The sequence below is a fragment of the Apodemus sylvaticus genome, chromosome 10, assembly GCF_947179515.1.
Source record: "Apodemus sylvaticus chromosome 10, mApoSyl1.1, whole genome shotgun sequence".
NCBI lineage: Eukaryota > Metazoa > Chordata > Mammalia > Rodentia > Muridae > Apodemus > Apodemus sylvaticus.
Genome location: NC_067481.1, coordinates 28,882,527 through 28,903,576, shown reverse-complemented (window position 1 = coordinate 28,903,576; position 21,050 = coordinate 28,882,527). Strand labels below are relative to the sequence as shown.

General features: G+C 50.0%; 1 protein-coding gene across 1 annotated transcript; it reads right to left on the bottom strand.

The window, feature by feature from the left end:
• Nucleotides 1-539: 539 nt before the first annotated feature.
• Mycbpap (MYCBP associated protein) lies at nucleotides 540-19,755 on the bottom strand. The gene is made up of 19 exons (XM_052196030.1): nucleotides 19,713-19,755; nucleotides 12,845-12,972; nucleotides 12,070-12,229; nucleotides 11,839-11,942; nucleotides 11,076-11,259; nucleotides 10,754-10,869; nucleotides 10,109-10,250; nucleotides 9,141-9,256; nucleotides 8,939-9,054; nucleotides 8,438-8,549; nucleotides 7,159-7,348; nucleotides 6,605-6,792; nucleotides 5,453-5,599; nucleotides 4,460-4,849; nucleotides 3,959-4,080; nucleotides 3,102-3,217; nucleotides 2,490-2,629; nucleotides 2,146-2,316; nucleotides 540-641 (listed from the first exon to the last, which is right to left on the bottom strand). The coding sequence occupies exons 1-19, from the start codon at nucleotides 19,753-19,755 to the stop codon at nucleotides 540-542; spliced, it is 2,787 nt and encodes a 928-aa protein (XP_052051990.1).
• Nucleotides 19,756-21,050: the final 1,295 nt, after the last annotated feature.

Below are 21,050 nucleotides of genomic sequence, written 5' to 3'. Positions count from 1 at the left end.
TCTTGGAGCATTGCAAAATGTTGTGTTTCAGTTTGGTTTTCTTCAGACCTGGGGTGGGGGTGGGGGTGAGCTCAGCCCCAGTTCCTTGTGGCTTTAAAAAGCTTGGCAAGTGTCATCTTTGCTATCCTGAAGGATGAGGAGGGTGCTGAAGTAGAAGGCCTCAGACAGCCAGGTGCCACCAGCTCTGCTTCTCCCTTGTCTCTCTCTTGAGTTGACTCCGGGAAGCACAGCCCTGAAAGTGTAGGCCTGAGGCAGGGAACTGCTACAAAGGCCATCTGTCCTGTCACCTGACTTCATTCCTTGCACTGTCACCCATTTGCTCTTCTGCTTGTCCCTTAATCGTCACCTCTCTAGTGTGGGTGGCTGAGAACCGTACATGTGGGCAGGTGGGATACAGGAGGACCTAGGCCGTCACCCGATGCAGTCGAGATCCAGCATTCCCAGAGGCAGCACAACAGAAATGCTAGGAACCTAAAGATTCTTTATTGACTTTTTTTTTCCCCAAACTGCCTTTCCAAGAGGAAACTTGGGTCCAAAATTCAGCTGCAAAAACGTAAAGGCTCTTCCACAGTCTTTAAGGAGCTCAGCTCATCAGACAGGGCCATCACATCTGTCACCAGGTTGTCCAGCAACCCATAGACCTGGAAGAGCAGGACAGACATCAGAGGCCAGAGTTTGCTCTGTAGCAGGCACCAGTGCATCAGAATCGCTAAGAGAGAAGAGATGGAGAGAGAAGCGCCAAAGTTGTTCCGTGTCCTGCTGCATGTAATTGCTTTCAGGTCTGGAGTGGGCCTGGGCTCAGTCCCAGCTCTGTATTGGTTTTCCGGAAGCCAACCCTCCTTCCTGTAAGATCATAGATCAACATGCTGAAGCTTCCAAGACTGAGCCCTCTACTACAACTAGACCACACAGCCTAAGAAAATTGACTCTTAGTATCATAGACTGAAGGAGGGGTTTATACTCCAGAGTCCCCAGAGCCCTTTCTAGGCCCTGTCAGCCATCAGATCAAGGATGTCACCAGCAGCATCAAACAGAACTTCTGGTCAAATGAGACTTGGGGGTATGGCGGTCCCACAATGTACAGTAATGTAAGCCCAGACTCACAAATGTCTTATCAGGGAAAGATGGGACAACCCTGTTAGATATGCTGACATACTGAACATGCTTCTGTTAGACCTCCCCCACACCTCAAAAGCAAGCAAACAAACAAAAACCCATAGTAACAAAAGACCAAGATGGCTTGCGGGCGTTGCTAAGGACCCAATGCTTAGGACCAGATCAGGACTTCTCGGCAGATTCACACTTGCTATCCTCTGGGAGCTTCCAGAGCTCATGGTAAAATCTGCTCCCAACGTGAGTGTTGACAAGTCTGGGGACCTTTGAGAGGTGTTTGAGTCATTCATGAGGGCCCCACCCTCACAAGTCACTTAATGTCTAGTCCTAGCGGTTGTCAGAAATCATGACTCTTCCTTGCGCGCACCTTCCACGCATGCCCCGTTGCCCTTCAGTGTCTTTCTACCATGAGGTGAAGCAACAACACAAGGCTCTCCCTGAAGCCCTACTCCTGGGCTTTCTGGCTTGCAGAACTGTGAGCCAAAATAAACTTTTCTTACAAATCACCTGGGCTGTTGTATTTTGTTACAGCAACAGAAAGAGGACTAAGACAATCCTCCTTGCTATTCTCCCCAAAAGTGCGTCTGACAGTGTGTGCCTGAGGTGAGGCACAAGCAGCTTTAGAAAGGGAAGGACTTCACCCCTGTTCTCTTCCCAGGAGTCTGTTTCCCAAAGGACAGCTAGAAACACCCTCAAGAGCCTAAGTCAGACCCTATCGCCCTCAATGCAGAGTTTTGTGTGACTTCTGAGTGACCAAGAAAAACTCCATGGGCCAGCAAAATCTCTTCTGATCACTCACTCGCAGGCCCTGTCTGCTGCTGCTCCTCCTTGCCACTCTGCTGACCCGCTCCCTCTTCCACCTCAGCTGCTTCCTCTGTTTAAGGTTTGAGGAGCCATTCTTTGGCCAACCCTCCTCTCTCTCTCTCTCTCTCTCTCTCTCTCTCTCTCTCTCTCTCTCTGGTGTAGTATAGAGGAATGATTAATGCAGGGGTGAGAGAGGGAGGGACTGTATGGCTGCCCCCTTCCTTTCACCTCAGCATGCAACCTCTGGGTATATTTCTCCATGACCAGGGGGTCGATGGGCTCCTGTGAGGGTGCCGCGCTATCAGGAGGAGGATCTTCTGACAGCAGCCTGTCCCGGCTTGCAGACTTCACCACTTTCTTGTCATCTTTTGTCTTCTGTTTTTTGCTATTCAGTCGGTCCTGCTTGGAGAAATGGGGACACATATGAGCTCCCTGGCTCCTAGGGGAGGTCTGACACTCTCCCCAGCGGCTCTCCTGGAGAGCTAGCTATGTGTGGTGCTGGAGCAACCGCCCCCTTCCCATGATGCTCCCCCCCAGCCCCATGCAGGGTGCAGACCACACCCCTACATAACCTCTTTCCCTGGTGTCTTGGAACCCCTTTTATCATCTCGGGTACCCAGTTGTCTCTTCTCCTGGGCGCCCCCTTTCCGATCCTCCTTCCCAACTTTCCCTCCTGTCACCTTCGCCTCTGTGACTGGAGGGGATTTTTGACCTAAGAGGGGGAAAGGGAAGACATGCACAAGGCCTATGGCCTGGCCTACACCACAGGCCTATGCAAAGGTCAGCTGGGGGTGGGGCGGGGTGTGAGGAAAATTTGTTCTCAGAGGATTTAAGAGAATCCCTGCAGAGGGTTCTCTGAGAGCAGAAAGAGCTAAGAGGAAGAGGAGAACTTTCTCAACTTCTGGATTTTATGGAACAAGACTTGAGACAAGGGTCCGAGACAGCCCAGTCCCAGCTCCCGCTATATTTAAAGTCTCTGGGACTCAACCTGCTAACCAAGGGGACTGCACCAAGGTCCAATCCGAGTCTCAAATCCTGGCCACACAGAAGGATGGATGACCCCCACCACCATGAGCTTAGTCAAGAACCTATCCCAAGCGGACAAACAGTCAAAGTACTACTGCCCTCAGAGCAGAGCCTGGGAAAGACTACACAGAGGTGAGACCTCCCGCCCAGTGTCTGACCTTGCTCGTCTGGAAGATCTAAATAAACTGTCTCCTTCTCAGGCAGGCCCAGAAGATTTCTTAGCCACAGGGACTGGTTTACTAGGTTGTCAATCACATCTCGCCACAGCTGCAAACTAGAGGAAAAGACACACTGGAGAAAAGCTGTCGCTCTTTGTTCTTGAACTGTCAGAAGCTCGGGTGCCTCCCTTTAAAGACTCTAGTGCCAGGAACTACCACGAGAACGCCACGTCACGAGCAGCCAGCCCTCCCTGATGCTATACAAGCGTTTGAGTTGGAATCTGGTTTCCCTGTGGTGAAGAGACGAGATCTAGGACTATGGTAAAACGGCCAGGATGAACTCAGTCTTGCTTCAGAGTCTAAATTCCAGCTTGGAGTAATGGTTAGACTTGGGCTCAGCTCCATGGGGAAGATCTGAACCTTGCACAGGATTCCTGGCACATGGCTGCTGAGACTGCTCTGGGCCTTGTGAAAATGTATCCACACAAGTCCCAAACAGGCAATGGGCATATGACAACAGAGAAGCGAAGCTTTCTGTGAGGCTTGCCCTCCCCTCAAGTGTCCTGCTTTCTCTGCCCCACCCCTCCCATTCTTCTGCTCATTGAGAAAGAACAAGATCAGGGGAAGAGGTGAAAAAAAAATGACAAAAACTATTTGCACTGTTGTGGCTGCCTCCCTAGAGAAGCAATTGGCAGCTAGCTGTCCGGCTGCTGGGGCAGCTTCTAGAGTATGAGATGTTTACAATGTTTCTTAGCATCCTGAGTTCAAGGGTTTCAGAGCCTCAGGAGTCCTGGAACCCCCTAGCCGGGTGCTACCAAGGGAAGGAGATCTGGGGTGGTCTCCCAGAAAGTACCTACCACATCTGGTATAGGAGGTCAGACTGCAGTGGCATCTGCTCCTGGCATAGCTCCATTGCTGCCTTGTTGAGCTGGATAAGAGCATCTTCTCTCTGGAGCTCCTCAGGGAAGGTCATCACTGCCTAGTTAGGGGTCACGGGGCACCATGGTCAACCATTCTGCACCAGAACTCCAAGGAGCCCTGTGTTCTCTAAGCAATCAGTGGGCCTGGTTACGTGGCACAGGGCCAGGAACCAGAAGCAACGGAGTCTACAGAAGATGCCTTCTATGGGAGCCTGTGACCTCCCCAAGAAATCTTTTCCCATGATTTCACAGAAGCCTGTTTTAAAAAAAAAATTTTTAAAGGGTTTTGAATCAAGAGACTGCTTTTTCTGGGCCCTCAGGTTTTATCTCTATGCCCATGGGACAAGGAGGTAAGTTGCTGAAGACACCCTGACTGGCTCCGGGCAGAAGCAGCGTGTTCAGGGACCTTCTCTACCAACCCCTGGGTTGCAGGGGCACCTGTCTGAAGTCCTCTAGGCACAGGTTCCATTTAGGCGGAAGTTTTTCCAGATCCCGGGGGCTCCTGGCCTTCTCCCTGTCCAGCCCCTCCTCCACCAGGAGCTCCTCCATGATGCTCTTCCGTGACACACTCTTGATGCCGATGGCAGACTTCTGAGACAGAAAGGAGTCCCGAGGATCCCTGAGGGTGTCCATGTCCAGACGAGGTTGCAGTTGTGGGAAGTCTGGGACCAGGGTCCTGGAGCTCATCACATCTGGGGCCTTCTCAACGAACAGTAATGGCACTGGAGTTGCTCTGAGGTTGAGGGCTTCCTCCTGGGCTGCCCTGGCCTCCGTATACTGTTGCCACAGCTGGTGCAAGTTTTGCACTATTTGATGCTGGTAATGCAACTGCAGCCAAGGTGAGGGGGACACAAGTGAGAGAGAGCATCCCAAACCCCATGTCAGTCGCTGTGATTTCTCCATTTGCCTTAAGGACACTAAGAGGCAGAGAAGAAGTCACCGGCGCCAGCGGAGGACAGAGGAGCTCCTACATCCTCTTCAACTTGCATCTTCAATATACAGCTCTCTCGCTCTGTCTCTCTGTCTCTCTGTCTCTCTTGCTCCCTCTGTCTCTGTTTCCCTCCCTCCCTCCCTGCCTCTGCCCCCTCTGTGTGTGAGTGTGCGCACATGCACGAGGCCGTGTGTGTGTTCATCAGCGTGCTTACACGAGTGTCTGGGCCTTCTAAGAAAGGCTAGGTTTAAATGAAGAAATATGTGGTACTCTGGCTCCCCTAAGCAACCACCCACTTATAAACTATCTTGGGCACGTTCCTTAACTTCTCTGGGCCTTTATTTGGAAATAAATATGTATGTAAATCACACTCTTTATCTCTTAGGGTGGCTGCGAGGAGGTGAACCACTCGTGGAAGATGCTTAGCGCAGCCTCCAGTGACTAAGGGTTTGTTACTACCAGGTACCCAGAGTGCATGGTGGGGGTGGGGAAGCCTATACCTTAGGATTCCTGTAGTGGAACAAGTCCTCCTCGGTGAGATAGGCATCCACCGGGGACGGGGCGCGCTCTGGAGTGGAAATGCCCCTCAGTAACTCCTGCAGCACGCTCTGAGCAATGGTGACGGCCTCGTGGGCAGCCAGCTTACTCTGGGAAAGAAAGATGGTGCAAGATGGCAGCCTAGTCTCTCCACTGCCCATGGACTCTCAAGGAGAGAGTCAGAACACTATCATGTAGGGTCTGGGTTCCTGCCTGGATGTTAGTTCCTCTGCTTTACACAGACACCTAACGGTTCAAGACTCAAAAATCTCCAGGTCTCTCCAAACTTCTGTGTTCCCCTCAAAAAGGCAAAGGCATCCGGCAGAGGCCAGTCCCAGAGAAGAGCCACTCCTACGCTGGATTTGGAGCCTCCAACACCCCCAACTGGAAGAAGGGAAGGAGACAGAGTACGTAGTTTGGGAACTGTTAAGAATTTTCTCTGGCCAGGTCACATAGTGAGTGTCGTAGAAACCCAGACCTTCCATACACAGTTCCTAGGGTCGGTGAATACAGTGAACCCCACCTTAATCAAAGTTACAATCTGAATCGGCATTGGTCAAGTCCCCAGCCTGAGACAGGCAGCTTTGCACAGAGTCCCACAAAGCATGGCTCGAGAAGGCCACACTGAGACTCAACAGGGACAAAGAGCCCCCGGGTCTCACCTCACACTCTCCCAGAAGCTGCTATGGTGAAGGGTAGTGAGAGTAGTCATTTAAATCATTGTCTCTGGCTTGGAAGTCTTGTAGGTCAGTCCTACACCACTGCACAGTAGCAGACAGCAGGGAACAAGACCCAGCCCTACTGCAAAGTGTCTGGTTTCCCCTGGGACTCCTAGCCCCGGGGTGAAAACTCCACTTGGGACACCTAGGGCTTTGTCCCCTTCCCTTCCAAGTGGGAGTTACTAGGTATGGTCACTTGCTGTTCTGCCCACCCAACCTTCTACATCATAAAGGCCTGGGTGGTATTTGCTAAGCAAGAGTAGTTATCTGTTTGTGTGGTGAGAAAAGTCACCTCTTAAGATAGAAGACTCCACTCCAGAGCACACATCATCTACCCCAGAAGAACTCATGCACTGGGTTCCTCTGTCCATGTGGCGGAGGTTCTGAGTCTCTTACCTCCAACAACTTCCTCTCATCCATAAAAATGTCCTGGGTCAATGAGATGGCATGGAGGGTGACCTGAAGGACGGCACCTCCCAGGAGCGTAGGATGGGTCCCAAATTCCCAAGATTCCCTGAAGATGCCAGCACTCAGAGACTTGAAGAAGAAGGTAAAGTGTTTGGTTTCCCCAGGCAGAATCACACCTGGGAGAGACAGAGGCGGAGGCTGCTGTGAGGCAGGAGCTAGCTGAGCCGAAGGCCTGATTATGGAACAAAGCACCACAGTGGCCCACATCTGGTGACCAGTCCTGGCTTCTTGGGGCCATAAGGTTTCCAGGAATGTGTGACTTCTGAGTGTAGAGCTAGAGAAGCTCAGGTCAATCAAGGGATGGCTGGTCATCCTAAGCCCAGGTCTGTGCTCCCTAAGGTCATTCCCTCCCAGCACTCTCGAGAGTTCAGCAGACATAGTGGACCACACATAATGAGAGGAGGAGGGATAGGTCGGAAGGTACTAACTAAACATGGGGGTGCCCAGTCACTGAGCCTGTGAGGAGGATAGCTTCAGGGTACCTTCCCGGTTGTTAAAGTAAAACCTCTGCGTCCTGTTCTGCTTTAGGTCTTGGAAAAAATCCTGCTGAGGCCGCCTTCGCCAGTCATACCAAATGGCTACAGTGCCATTATTGACCACAGTCAGTTCTGAAGACGTTCTCTCTCCTTCAACGGTTTCAAATGTCAGGCGGACACCAATTCCAATGTTTTTCTGTGGAAGGAAGAGGGTCTAAGCAGTGTCTTGGCTAGAGGTCTTGCCCTGGGGTGACCAACTCACCCCCATTTCCTATGACCTCTCTGAAAGTCCTGAGCTTAGCCACCTTGAGTAGTGCCAGACTCTCCTGATAACTGTCTGTGAGGTTATCATCAATACTAAGAAGAGAAATATTTTAGACCTGGTAGGCATTTCTGCTCCTTAGCATCTGAAGAATGTTCTAGAACTGGTATTGGAGCAATGAGGTTAGTTTTTGAGCCCAAAGACTGGATGGATTGCTGATCTCCAGAAGCCAGTTGAGTGTGACAGCCTGCTGTAACCCCTGTACACAGGAGGTGGAGATCGCATCCCTGGAGCAAGCTGGCTACCTAGACTTGCCCAAACATTAGCTCTAGGTTCAGTAAAAGACTCTACTCAGGTGGAAAATGAAAGAGGAAGACTCTCCATTCAACCTTAGGCCTATACATACATGTTCACAGGAGTGCATGTGCACGGGTACCCTCACGTGCTCACACATATTTAGACATGCCCATATATGACTGTACACATAACATTACATACATATACATGGTTTTTCAAGATGGGGTGGGTGGGTTGTATGTGTGGCCCTGGCTATCCTGGAACTCATTCTGTAGATCAGGCTGGCTCTGGCTTCGAACTCATAGAGACCCTCCTGCCTCTGCCTCCCTAGTGTTGGGATTCAAGGTGTGCACCACTACTGCCCAGTCAATGATCTTTTGAGCCTGGTGATCTCACTTTTTTTTTTTTTTTTTTGGTTTTTTCGAGACAGGGTTTCTCTGTCTAGCCCTGGCTGTCCTGGAACTCACTCTGTAGACCAGGCTAGCCTCGAACTCAGAGATCCGCCTGCCTCTGCCTCCCAAGTGCTGGAATTAAAGGCATGTGCAACCCCCCCCCCAGGCGGTGATCTCACTTCTGCTTGAGTTAGCACTGCAGTTACTATTTTCTGGCATGCGGAAAGTGCAATCAGATAAAAACACAAATCAGAAGCTGTGGACTCCTTGTGACAATCTCGGTCACCTTGGGGCCGCACCCATGCAAGTGTGTAAGGCTGAAAAGGCACTTTACCTTGTCCTCCGGGTTACTGCCTCTGATCCAGCAAGCTGGCTTCCCACAGAACAGCAGCGAAGGGCCGAGAATAGGCATAGGGACCATGTCAGAGAGATTGGTCAGTGAGTCTCTGTAAGAAAAGCCGGGTATTTATTTTTCCTGGACGCTGAGCAGCCACACCACTTGGGATGGTGGACACACAGACTCAGTCAGACTTTCTGGGTCTCCTCAAAGTCTCCCTCCGGGGCTCTTCTCTAGGTATAGCTGTGGAGGGCTCTGGGGGAGAGGACATTAAGAAGCATGGTAATGTCTGGGTAATCCAATTGTGGGGACGAAGAATATGACAGCAGACAGCTGGTAGAGACATAGGAATGGGCTAGGGGATGGGGGGACAGCTTCTGGCCAGGCTGGGATGAAACCACCCTGTTTATGATTTCAGAGAGGAAAGCCCGCCCTCTGACATCAGTGGGAATAAGGGCTGCCTGTTCTCCAGCCTCTCCCCCTGGGGCTCAGACTCACAGAAATACCGTGTCTTCCGAGGAGCTCTTCTGGCCCTTTTCAGGTAGCAAATGCTCTTCCACTGTGACAGATGAGAAGGGCTTCCCATGGCCCACCACCTCCAGGCCATCGATATCCTAAGAGGAGTAGAGAGAGGGAATATGAGCTGGCTGGCAGGTATCACCCAAGGCACCTCAGGATAGGGTATGAAGGCGTCAGCAACCTGCTGGCTGAAATCCAGTTCCGCCATGATACTCCGTAGCTCCTTGCGTCGGTAGATCAGAAACAGACTCCGGTCCCAGGTGTAACGGTACCAAGCATTCTTCTGGGCTGGTAATCCTAGAGTGGAGTGAGAAGGGCCTCAGCACAGGCTGCCTCCATGCTTGCCCAAGGGTCCTGAGAACACCAATCCCAGCGGCACTTCTGAGAAGGATTGGGGAATAGATACGGTTTCTGAGACTTGTTCAAAGTCAAGTGAACCAGGATTTGGGCCAGAGTCATGCTGACCACCATGTTACCCTGCCTCCAGCACCAGGCACAAGAAGCAAATAGATTTGGGCCCTTGAAGAGGAAATTTCTAGTTTCTCTGGAGACAGTTGTGTTGTGTGATGTTTTTCTGGAAACTGTCTTCTGAGAGGATGGTTTTGCTGAAGCAGACACATGTGAGGATGTTTTGTTGAGAACAGACATGTATTGTGGTTTTTTTCTGGAAGCAGCCTGGAAAAAGGACATGTGATATTTTGCTAGAGTGGATGCTTGAGAGAACAGGTGGTGTTTGGAAAGGGTATACATACAGCCCAGCAGACAGTGGACGATGCTGTGTGGTACTGGTTCACTTTACCACTCTTTGCTGGTCATGCCACCAAAGAACTTCTGGTGGTGTTCTAGTGGCTTCTTTCCAAAGAGCCTTGCTGTTTCCTCTAGATCAAACTGTCATTGCTGTTTTGTGAATGGTGTTTTTGAGTGAATGAAGCTACCACTGCGGATTTGTGGGAACTGAACTGCTGATATCCTGACAAGGCCGATTGTATTTGCTCCAAAGAACTATTTCTAAACAGGTCCACAACCTCCTTTGCCCTATTAACCTTTCCTTTCCACTTCCTCTGGTGGGTGGTGGGGAGGTTAAAGCATTTAAGTACACTTCTTAAAGTAGGTTTTGAAAACTATAAGCCTATAGGCCCTGCTTCTCACCAGTCTCCACTTGGATGGAGAGGGGCTTCCTGATGTGTGTGATGGGCTCCACCAGACCACGCTGAGTTTTCCTTTTGGTCATGAGAAGACCTGTCATCTCATCACCCAGGTATTCCAGTGGACTCCAGAACCAACTGGTCGCCTTAAAGCCAAGACGAGGAAGGACAGAGCAGTGAGGTCACCCTCTCAGTACCACAGTCAGAGGCTCACTGGGGCATCCACTGGGACCCACTGGCAGAAGAGTAGGCATTCGACAGTGTGTTTATTCTCAAGATGCCAGAGAGATGGGGGAAGCCGGTCCCAGCCCAGGCCCTCACTGATGTACCAAAAGACAGCGCAGTTCTTTGGCCTTGGTTAGAACAAAGATCGGAGTGTAAGTCTTTAGGAGACAAACGTTAAGACCCTTATGATAAACTGACTACCAGAGACTGCAACGGCCTGAATTATTAAAGTGAGCAGTCCTGGAACATGAAATAATAGTTAAGATCCCGGGGGCCTAACAATGTTTGGTAATGGACAAGCTATTTTCTCCCCAACTGTGTAAGCGGAGACAAGTTGACACTGCTCACCCACCGCGTGCATTCTGTGCTCCCCCCACCCTCCTCTCCTCTCTCCCTCTCTTCCTCTCTCTGAACTTGTCCTCACTTTTCCGTCATGCTGGGTAGGAAGTGCACGGTCAATGAGCTCCCGCTCCTCCTGGATCTTCCTGTAGCTCTCCCCAGTGTGCATCAAGAGCTCGCTTGCTGGCTTCTTCAGGTGCTCTAGAGAGGGAGAGAAGGAAGGCTGTGTGTGATCCCTGCCCTGAAAACAGAGCACACAGAAGAAAACAGGCGCTAGCACTCTCAACTGGCCTGAGAGTCAGAAGCTTTCATGGAGCCAAGGCTAGGCGGGTAAGAGAGAAGATACAGAAGACCTTTTGTGCCCCGATGGAGGGACCCTGGCAGGTCCCTTCGCCAGCTCAGCTCACCGCTGAGAGCTTCCTGTTGCTTCTTCCGCAGGGCAATGTGCCGTTTCCAGTTCTTTAGGAAGTTGTGCTGAGGAGGTGGAGCCCACGGAGGTCTCTTCTCCTCCTTTGGGGCCCTCGGCTTGGGCTCTTCTTTAGCTGAGATGAGGGTCATCAGGCAGGGCTGGATCTGTATCAGCTTAGCCAGCTGGAGAGAAGAAGGGAGAGGAGGAGGTGCTGACCCAGGTCCTGGTTTCTGTCCTCCTCTTAGGGACCACAGGGTGGCAAGTGACAGAAAACAAACCAGGGCCTGAGGAACGCTGGCAGTCCAGTCCCCTCCACCCAGAAAGCGCAGCATCCTTTAGGGTAGCTGGCTTCTCCACAATTGATGACTTCCTCCTGAGTAACAGCGGGGGACATCGCCCTCCAGCCTGTACCTCAGCAATCCAGTCCCCCCCCCCCAAAAAGAGGAGTGAGAAGCTGAGGCCAGAGCTCTGCTTCGTTGTGGGGCTCAGTCTGCCCAGACTTTCAGAAGGCAGGCTCTGAGCTCCTTCTAGTAAATCCCCACTTCAGCTAGAGCTGTCTATTAGCATCTGGCTTCTATGACTTGCAACTGTCTCCCAAAGGGCGTCTCATCAACTAGGCCCAGAGACTGACCTAGGTCTAGAACCCTATCCCTGTACCCCTGTCTCCACACACACACACACACACACACACCCCTTTGAGTCTACAGAGAGTAAATGGCTTCAGCAACTTCTCTCAGCCTTGTAGCTCTGTACAAACCAACCTGGGTGTTCCCCCGAGCAACTGCAATTCTTTTAAAGTCCTGGAGACTCCCCAAGATCTGGTGAGGGAGGATCTGGCCACTGCTTAAGAAGCTGTCATGAGGACCTGAGGGGCAGGGGGAAGAAGGACAGACACACGGAAGCTGTGAGACACACACAGAGCAACTGTTTGATGGACGGGGCTTTCTTTCAAGACCCGTCCAGGGAGGCAAAGCCCACAACAGAACCCGTACCAGAGTAGTCCAGAGGCTTTGTGGCGGCATCAGCATTGGCGGGATGTGCTACCAAGTGGTAGACCCTTTTGCTGGAATCTTTCGGTTTGAGCTTACGGATGATGAATTTCTGTGTGACCACAGGCTTTTCTCCTCTTTCTTCAAACTGAGCAACATGTTGCTAAAACGAAACAAAGCTGAGGAGAATGCTATCTGGGGGAAGAGGAAGGACACACACACACACACACACACACACACACGCACGCATACACGCATGCACGCACGCATACACGCACACATACACACACATCTCTGTTCTTGGTAGGATTCCTAAGGGCTGACTAGTCTGCTTCCCCAGATCTATCCATACATCCTGTCCTGGAAATGCCTGTGTGACAGGCCTGAGATTTAGGAGTAACCTGGAGGGGGAAAAAATAACACCTGGCATGTCTAGACAGATTAAGTAAGAGCAACTGACAGGTAACAGGAAGGGTCACAGGTGAGCAGCCTCGTGCTCATTTCTATCCACGATGCTTGAACTTACTTGCCCATCTGTGGAATGGGCTTGGGGGCACTTGTCCCAAGGTATCTCACTATTTGGTGGCTCTCGTAGAATCTCAGAAATGTGAAAACCCAACTTCCCATAAAATTCCTTCAGATGCTAAAGTGAAAGAATTGATATTTGGTGGATTTTTTTTAGGCATGGCATTTGTGACTCCTTGGAATCAGGAAGCCAATGGAGGGGTATACCATGAACATGGCTGGGTGCTCTGAGAGCCTTGGCCCTTGGCCTTACCTTCTTCAAGTCTTCCTTTTTAATGGCCAAGGCAAGGATGTCATCTCCTTGTAAGACATTGCTGACAGGTTCGGGCTCTTCCTGAATGGGGGGAGTGGGTTGTTCTGGCGCCTTTGTCCGCTTTTTTTCTGGAAAGAAGCAGAGAGATGTGTCCCAAGAGCTCTCTGCATATCTTAACACATAAACAAGATAGGTTGAGCGCTCAGGATGCAACTCAGAGGTAGAGTGTTTGCCTGGTAAGCACATGAGGTTAGTGATACCCTGGGTGCAATTCCTAGCAACACAACAAACAATAGTGAGACCTTGGTTCAAGTAAATAAATCTAGATTAAACTGCATGGTGGGGGTGGGGGATGAGGAGTCAAGACAGCAGGACATGAGGAGTCTGGACAGGACAGGACAGCAGAGGCTGTCACAGTAGTCCAAAGTGATGGGAGTTCTCTCTTACTGACTGCCCCTCGATTTCCATAGTGATTGAATGTCTATAGTCCGAGCTGAAATAGAAACGGGCTCCATTTCACGCCGCGGTATTTTCAAGTCAGATGACCTTGCATTCATTGCTTCACGTCTCTGGCCCTGCCTTCCACTTAACAAAAAGAAGCTGGGCTAAAAGAATTGCTCCCAACTAGCCAATGCTGTCCAGCATCCTTATCACTGGGTTGAACTAGGAAATGTAGAAAACGAACAAAACACCCAAGACCTGAGACTGTGGTGCCCAATGCATCAGGGCAACTACACGGCATGTCTCCTTACCTTCCTGATGATGACATAAGATTTCTTTCATCTAATTGTTACTTTTGTGGTTTTGGAGGTAGACAAGGAAATTGAGACAAAGCCTCCCACATCGTCCTGGCTGGCCTTGAACCCACAATGCAGACTATGCTCCCATGAACTCATAGAGATCCACTTGCCTCTGAATGTTAGGCTTAAAGGTGTGCACCACCATATCTAGTCCTGCTTTATTTTGTTTTTGACTAAAAATAGGGTTTCTCTGTGTAGCGCAGGCTGTCCTGGGGCTCACTCTGTAGAACAGGCTGTAGATCTCAAATTGAGAGATCTTCCTGCCTCTGCCTCCCAAGGGCTGGATTTAAAGTTGTGTGCTGCCACCACCACCTGACTAATTTTAATTTTTTTCCTGAGATAAGGTTTTCATGTAGACCAGGCTGGCCTCAGATTCACTATGTGGCCCAGGATAACCCTGACAACCCTCCTAACTCCATCTCTCAAGTACTGAGGTTACAGGTGTTCCCACTACACACAATGGCTTAGGATTGGGCTTTTATAAATCTTTTTGAGACAGATTCTGAGCTCACTTTGTCATCCAGGCTCACCTAAAACTTGCTGTATAGACCGGGATGGCCTTGAACTCATAGAAATCCACTTGCCTCTGCCATTAAGCCAGTTTTAACCAATGCTTCAAAACCTGATTTTTGGCACTTGTTAGTCTTGTAGAAGAGCTGGGTTTCGATTCCTAACACCTTCGTGTCAGCTCAAAACCATTTATAACACCAATCCCAGGGAATCTGATGCCCTCTACATTCATATATATATATAAATCTTTTTGAAAATAAACTTTTAATCCTAACACTCGGGAAGCAGAGACAGGAGAATTTCTCTTTCAGGCCAGCCTGGTCTATACAGTGAAATCAGGCCAACCGGGTCTTCCCAAGTGAGGTCCCAAAAAAACAGCCACAGGAGACCAAAAGGCCAGGTCCACTGAGTTTGGGACAATAGTTGGGCTAAGGGGTGGTGGTGGGAGATTCCTTAAAGAGGTGATATTCCTGGGAGTGGAAGAGGAAGAGAGAGGCCCCACAAGGAACCCCACTTTCCAGAGGGAACAGCGTGGAGAGGCCGGGAGTCGTCAGAGAAGAGATTGCCTCTGGAACTCAAAGCATGCACTGTGAAATCACTGGAGTGGAGTGAGGTGGGGGTGGGGAGCAGAAAGGCAGAAGGAAGGAGTCAAGTCACCAAGGGAGAGCTTAGTGATCCATTCAGGAGGTCTCAGCCTATCCCTGGGGCATTATCAGGGCTTGGGGGACAGCTTAGGGGGCCAAGATTGAGGACAAAATTATTTAAGGGTCTCCTGCAGCCGGGGATGCCAGAAGTGCCTTGCAGAAAAAGTCACTTCTTTATGAGAGTTTATGCTATGCAAGCAGCAGCCATGAGGCCTTCCACCAGGGCACAGTCAGTCTGCCTCCGGAGAGGTGGCCCAACTCTTTCAGACGTACACTTCATTTCTCTGGTTAGTAATATCATCTTTTCCTCCTCTGGTCGAGAAGGGTTTGATGTAAACATCTATACAAAACAATCAAAGGAGAACCTAATCACAGCCGCTAGGTGCTTCGAACAACGTGCTGGTTTTACCTAGTGCTTCTCAAAGTACTATAATCTTTAAGAGAACATACCACTGCAACATCAAGGCAGGGGCTTTGGTTTACACAATCAAACTATTTTTTTTTAAAGGAAATGTCTACATTGCAGGTGGTTTTAAAAAAAAAAAGAATCGTTCCAAACATAACTCTAAATCCATCTCCTCCACAGAAGCAGCTCAGGGCGTCTCTGCACAAAGTGCACACACACAGAGAGACACACAGAGCTGAGAAGTCTGACCCCATTTCGGTCTGATCTTCTGCCACACCTGGCAGCCGTGGGTTTTGATTTAGCTTTCTTTCTTCCTATTGAAGCCCAGACTGGCCTGGAATTTGCCATCCTCCTGCCTCAGCCTCTTCAGTGCTACCATTATTGGCCCCATCTAGACAGGCATGGGTTCCGATTTTGACTTCTCTCCCCTCCTATACAAACATCAAAGCAGGTGGCAGCCCAGGCGAAGATCTGCTTTTAAACATGTTTTCATGCAGGGTAGTGGTGGTGGTGCATGCCTTTAATCTCTGCATTCAGGAGACAGGGCCAGACAGATCTTTGTGAGTTTAAAGCCAACCCAGTGTACAGAGCAAGTTCCAGGACGGCTGGCTGCACAGAGAAAGGAGAGAGGGGAGGGGGGGAGGGAGAGGGAGAGGGGGAGAGAGAAGGAGAGGGAGGAAGGAGAAGGAGAAAGAGAAAGAGGGAAGGAAGGAAGGAGGAAGAAAGAAAATGAAAGGGGAAGAAGGGGGAAGGGAGGGAGGGAGGGCAGACACAGAGAGAGAGTGTGTGTGTGTTTATGCTTTCCAGGACATTTACCCCAATCCCCTTGGTTGGTCTACATCTTCCCTAGGGACTAAACATCTCCAGATGTGCTTTCCACTGATGGGTTTAGAATTACTGGAAGATACACATAAACACTTTCAACGCTGCTGAAGATTCCTGGGGCCAAAGCTCCCACCACGCTCAGGGAGCAACACAGACCCTGATTGGTTGAGACTAAAGGAGCCCTTGATAGCTCTGGCCTCCAGTTTGAACTACCTTGAGTGCATCACTATAAATGTCATCTCTCTGCGCAGTCAGGGATGGTATGTGTTTGATTAACTAAATATCCCTTAAACGAACACATGCGGTTTTAAAGTGAGGTCCATCAAGACTGCCCACCCCCCCAAGTTCCTTCTTTTGTTTTGCTTTATTTTCAGACAAGGTCTCCTTCTAGCCCAGGCTTCCTTGGAACTCTGTCTAGACCAGGCTTGCCTCATACTTACGGCAAGTCTCCTGCCTCAGCTTTCTCAGTTTTTTAGTTCTGTTTTTCTCAGCTGTGAGCTACTTAAGCCCAGCTCACCAAGCACCTTCTACAATGTTGTAAAAGACAGATAGTACAGAAGGTTGCAATATGGTTCTTCTTGAAGGAAACACACACACACACAGTGGTAATGTTAATACCATCTGAAAATCACAATAGGTCAGATTGGACGTTCAAAGAACAACCATGCCAGGCAGCAGAGTTGAAGACCTTAGAGAAAGGTCTCAGGAGAGCCAGTGAGAGCTTTCCAGCCTGGGGGAGTTGGAAGGAGACAAATGCTCTGCAGACTTGGACCTGCAAACAATGGTATTCCAGGAAAAGCTGTCGCATGAGCAAGACTGAATATGGAAGGTGTGTAGGATAATGACCCGGAAAGCTTGCTGGGGGCGCAGGGCTGCTGACCCAGAGGAGAAAAAACAGAGCATGTGGCTTTGAGACTTTGTCCCAAACAAAACTACAAGAACAAAAAGTGTGTGTATATGTATTCTTAATGTATATATATATATGTGTGTGTGTGTGTGTGTGTGTGTGTGTGTATCAAGTTTATGCCAGAGATAATTCACTGAGCACCATTTTTGTGTATGTATATATACATATATATATAAAATATACAAATATATACAAAAGGTTTCATTTTCAAGCAATAAGTATATATATGTATATATGTATATAATTGTTAAGTTTATGCCAGAGATGATAATTCACTGAGTACCATATATATGTATAATCTTCACAAGGTATATGAAATGAAGTCCAGATCAGGCATCTGACCCCTAGTACAGGAGAGTGGTGTGTTCACAGTGGCATTTGAGAATGACCTATCCAGTGACTGAGATAGACAGACTGGAAGCAGACCAGCCAGAAATGACCAGGGCTCAGGCCATGGGCCGTTCCGGTGTCCTGGAGGACCACACAGGGTAAAAGAGACCCACCCTGAACCTGAGGCCACGTGCTTTGTTCTAGAAACCCAAGCTGAGCCAGGCTGTTGGTGAGCCACAGAACTGGCATTTCTCTGTCCTGACAGCTGAGGGGTCAGACACAGCCCCTCTGAGTGGGACAGTCAGGCAATGTTTCTGTTAGAGCTAAGGTAAGTGTTGTTAAGGGGATCAGGAAGAGGGGATCCACACACAGGGTAGAGATGGGATCTGATTTTTTTTTCTACTTCTTACACAAATGTTCCTCAGTGTTGCTGAAAATCTTTGGGAAACCAACTTCAGGGCTGAGCTGTGGGAACCAAGGTGGGAAGAGCAGAGCCATCCTTGGAGTCTTGGAGTCCTGGAGTCCAGGGGCATCTGATGTTTCTTGTTGCTTAGCAACAAGGCCAAGGAGCACCATAGGACTCAGTGGGGAGCTCGGGCCTCTTAAACAAGTTCCTAGACATGTCTGCTTGCCTTTAAACAGCTCCCAAATCAAGAGACTCAGAGACACACACAGCACAAAAAGCTACAAGATCGTGCTTGTGGACAGGACACGTGACATTGGGGAGGCAGGTGCCCTACACCAGAAGCTTCTAAAAAGTTTAAGGAACCTAGCATGTTAAACAGGTTAATTTTTCTTTCCCCTCCTCACTCTGGTGTAAGCTCTTAACTCAAAGCCTATTTAACAAACAGAATCCTTGCCTTATTAAAAGCAAACACTCAGCAAAAAAATCCTTCCTTGATCTGTTTACAGCAGAAAGTTCAAATCTGATTAAGATCGCCCTGAAAGTAGGTGAGCACGTGGCAGTGGCCAGGAGAGCCCTTGGCTGCCCTTGGCAAAGGGAACCGATCTTTTTTCTTTCTCTCTCTCCTTCTCTCTTAACTATTAAAAGTATGTCATGAAACAGCACCAGCTTTTTATACTATGAAGAGACATAAAAGAGAGGAAAAAAACCCCACTAGAGTCTTGTTAGGTCTCTGGGCTTAGAATCCACCCAGGGGATTCTAAGTGTGCTGCACCAGGCCTAGGAGGCTGGGTCCCCTCGGGGCCTGCAAGGTCACACACCAAGCCCTTTCATGGTCTGGCCCCTGCCTACCTGCACCAAGTTCTCTGGATCCTATGTCCATCCATCTGTGAATTCACACTGATCCCTGAGCCCAGAGAAGCAAGCCCTTTCTTTTTTATTTATCTTTTTTCTTTAATGCCATCTACTTCAGAAATTCCTTCCCTCTAAGTCAACCAACCAAGGCCTAACTCAGAAGCTCTGAGGGCCCATAACTTCCATAGGTGTCCATATTTGCTTTTCTAAGTTTTTTGGTATTCCTCCGGGCTTTGTGTTTCTTGAGGATTGGAATCACAATACTGATACCCTTGTGTCTACCAGTGTCCATGCATGACAGATCTCCGTAAATAAAAACAGAGTGGGGGATAGCTCAGTACTAGAATGCTTGCTTAGCATACACAGGGCCCCTGGGTTCCATCCCCAGCAGGACATTTTCAAAAAAGTTCCCTTTTTGGTTACCAATGGAAACAATCACGGTGGTAGTCCATGTTAAACTGGTTATCTATCACGAGGCAAGAAAGGCCAAGTGGAAAGAAATAAATAGCACTCTGAAAACAATGGAGTTAGAGTTTTTGGTGTTATTTTTACTTGTGGATTTACCACCCCCCCCCGCCCCCGCTCGGCTTTTAGGTGACCCCTGCTTCAATTCCCAAGACCCTCATCGGGTATTTCCTGGTCCTTGGGCATCTCATCCAGGGAGTCTGCCACCTGCACCAACCTAATATATGATTTGAGTTAGAGGTCTCTTACTCCTCCTGTTCAAGGCTGTCCCCTACCACTGACCCCGCCGAAAGCTCCTCTGTTAGTACCCAACTTGCCATATTACCAACACCAAATACCAGGGCACTGTGTCCCCCTTCTGAGATTTCTGCCCATGTTTTGTCCTCCAAGGCTCCAGTGACCCTCCCTGGCATCTGTAGCATCCTAATCCCAGCCCAAGCATCCCTGTAGCGTTTTTTTTTTTTTTTTCTGAGCACCCACGGCCTCCAGGGCCAACCTTTGACGCTCTCTGCGGCCTCCATTAACTTGCTGGTTGGCATTTTGACACGGGATTCCTTCTTGAGGGCCTTCATGGTGCCGGCCCCGGGTTACCAGCTTGGCCCTGCGCTCCCCGCCCCCAAGATGACTGCGCAGCGCGGCAGACCCCCCGCGATCCCGCCCTCAAGCGGCCGCCGTAGCGTCCATAGCAACCAGCGCCCCGCGCGGCGGGGGGCGCGCACCCACCGAACAACTTGGGCGGGGACTGCCTGTCATTAGCCTTCTTCATCAGGACGCGCCCCCCGCACCGCAAGCGGCTTCCTTAGGCTTGTTCGCAGACCCTGAGAATGCACGGTTGGACTCTTGACGTCACAGGAGGCGCTAGAGAGCGCCAAGGCGTCATCAACTGGGCCGGACAAAGGGTAGCTGTAGGAGCTGGCCGGCTTGGTGACCGGAGTGGGGACAGCAGTAACCTCGGCCGCCCTGTAGGAGCTCTCACCCAGACTCCGCAGATGTTTCTGCCCTGGGTCACCGCCTGCTCACCAGTCTTCAGGCTTCTGGCAGCCTCATCTCACAGCAGGCTGACCATGCATTGACCACTTCTCCTTGTTTAAGTGCCCCAGACTCCGCCCCCACGGGCCTGCCATCTGCCCTGCCCACTAATCAGCCAGCCACCTAGGCCTCACTTCCTAGGCCAGCCAAACTTTTCCCATATTTGGGATCTTTGCATATCCCTTTGCATATCCATGCTTCCTTTGGTTCTCCAGTGAAGATGTATTCTCCTGTTATCTCAGATGTCTAAGTCCACTTCATTCAGTCACTCATTCATTCATTCCCCCCCCCCCCCAGCTCTAAAGCATTCAGGAATTTTCAGGGTTGTTTCTGAGGTTGGGCCCCTCTCCTGGACCCAGCCAGGACTACTACAACTTTTCTAGACACCTGATCCAAGGGCAGCCTCCCTTCTCAGACACGAGCGCCAGCATCTCCCCGTCACCCTCACAGCATCTCCAGTTCAGTTCACTTCAGGGACACTGGTAGGCATTTAGGACACTTCAGGGAGATGCTCTGTCACCTGTGCCCTTTGGGGGGCAGGTTATGATGATGAGGGGTGGGGGTTGGGTAATGTGTGTTGGTGGAACTACTGCTTCTGTAGGAAATGTGGAGTCCATGAATGAAATACCCAGCGATAGAGAAGGAAAGAGCTTCTAGCAGCAAAATGGCAGGCTCCCTGTGAATCCACATGACAACCTGCCAGGGGAAGTCTCGTGGCTTTTGTTCTTCTCCTTTTCTTTTTAAAGACATTTCTTTTAACCCGTGTTATCCTCAAACTTCACTGCTTTTGAGGATAATCCAGATCCTTCTAACTCCCAAACCCTGAGCCTACAGACGTACTGCATCTCCAAGCTTGGGTAAAGGACGGTTTTGTTTTGTTTGTTCTGTTTTCCAACACTGGAGATTGAATTCAGGGCCTTGTACACACTAGGCAAGCGTTCTGTCCCGGAGCTCTTCCCCAACCCCTATGGTTTTTCAAGGGAAGGTATGTAGGCAGGCTGTCACTTCAACTGTGCAATGTTTAAAAACAAA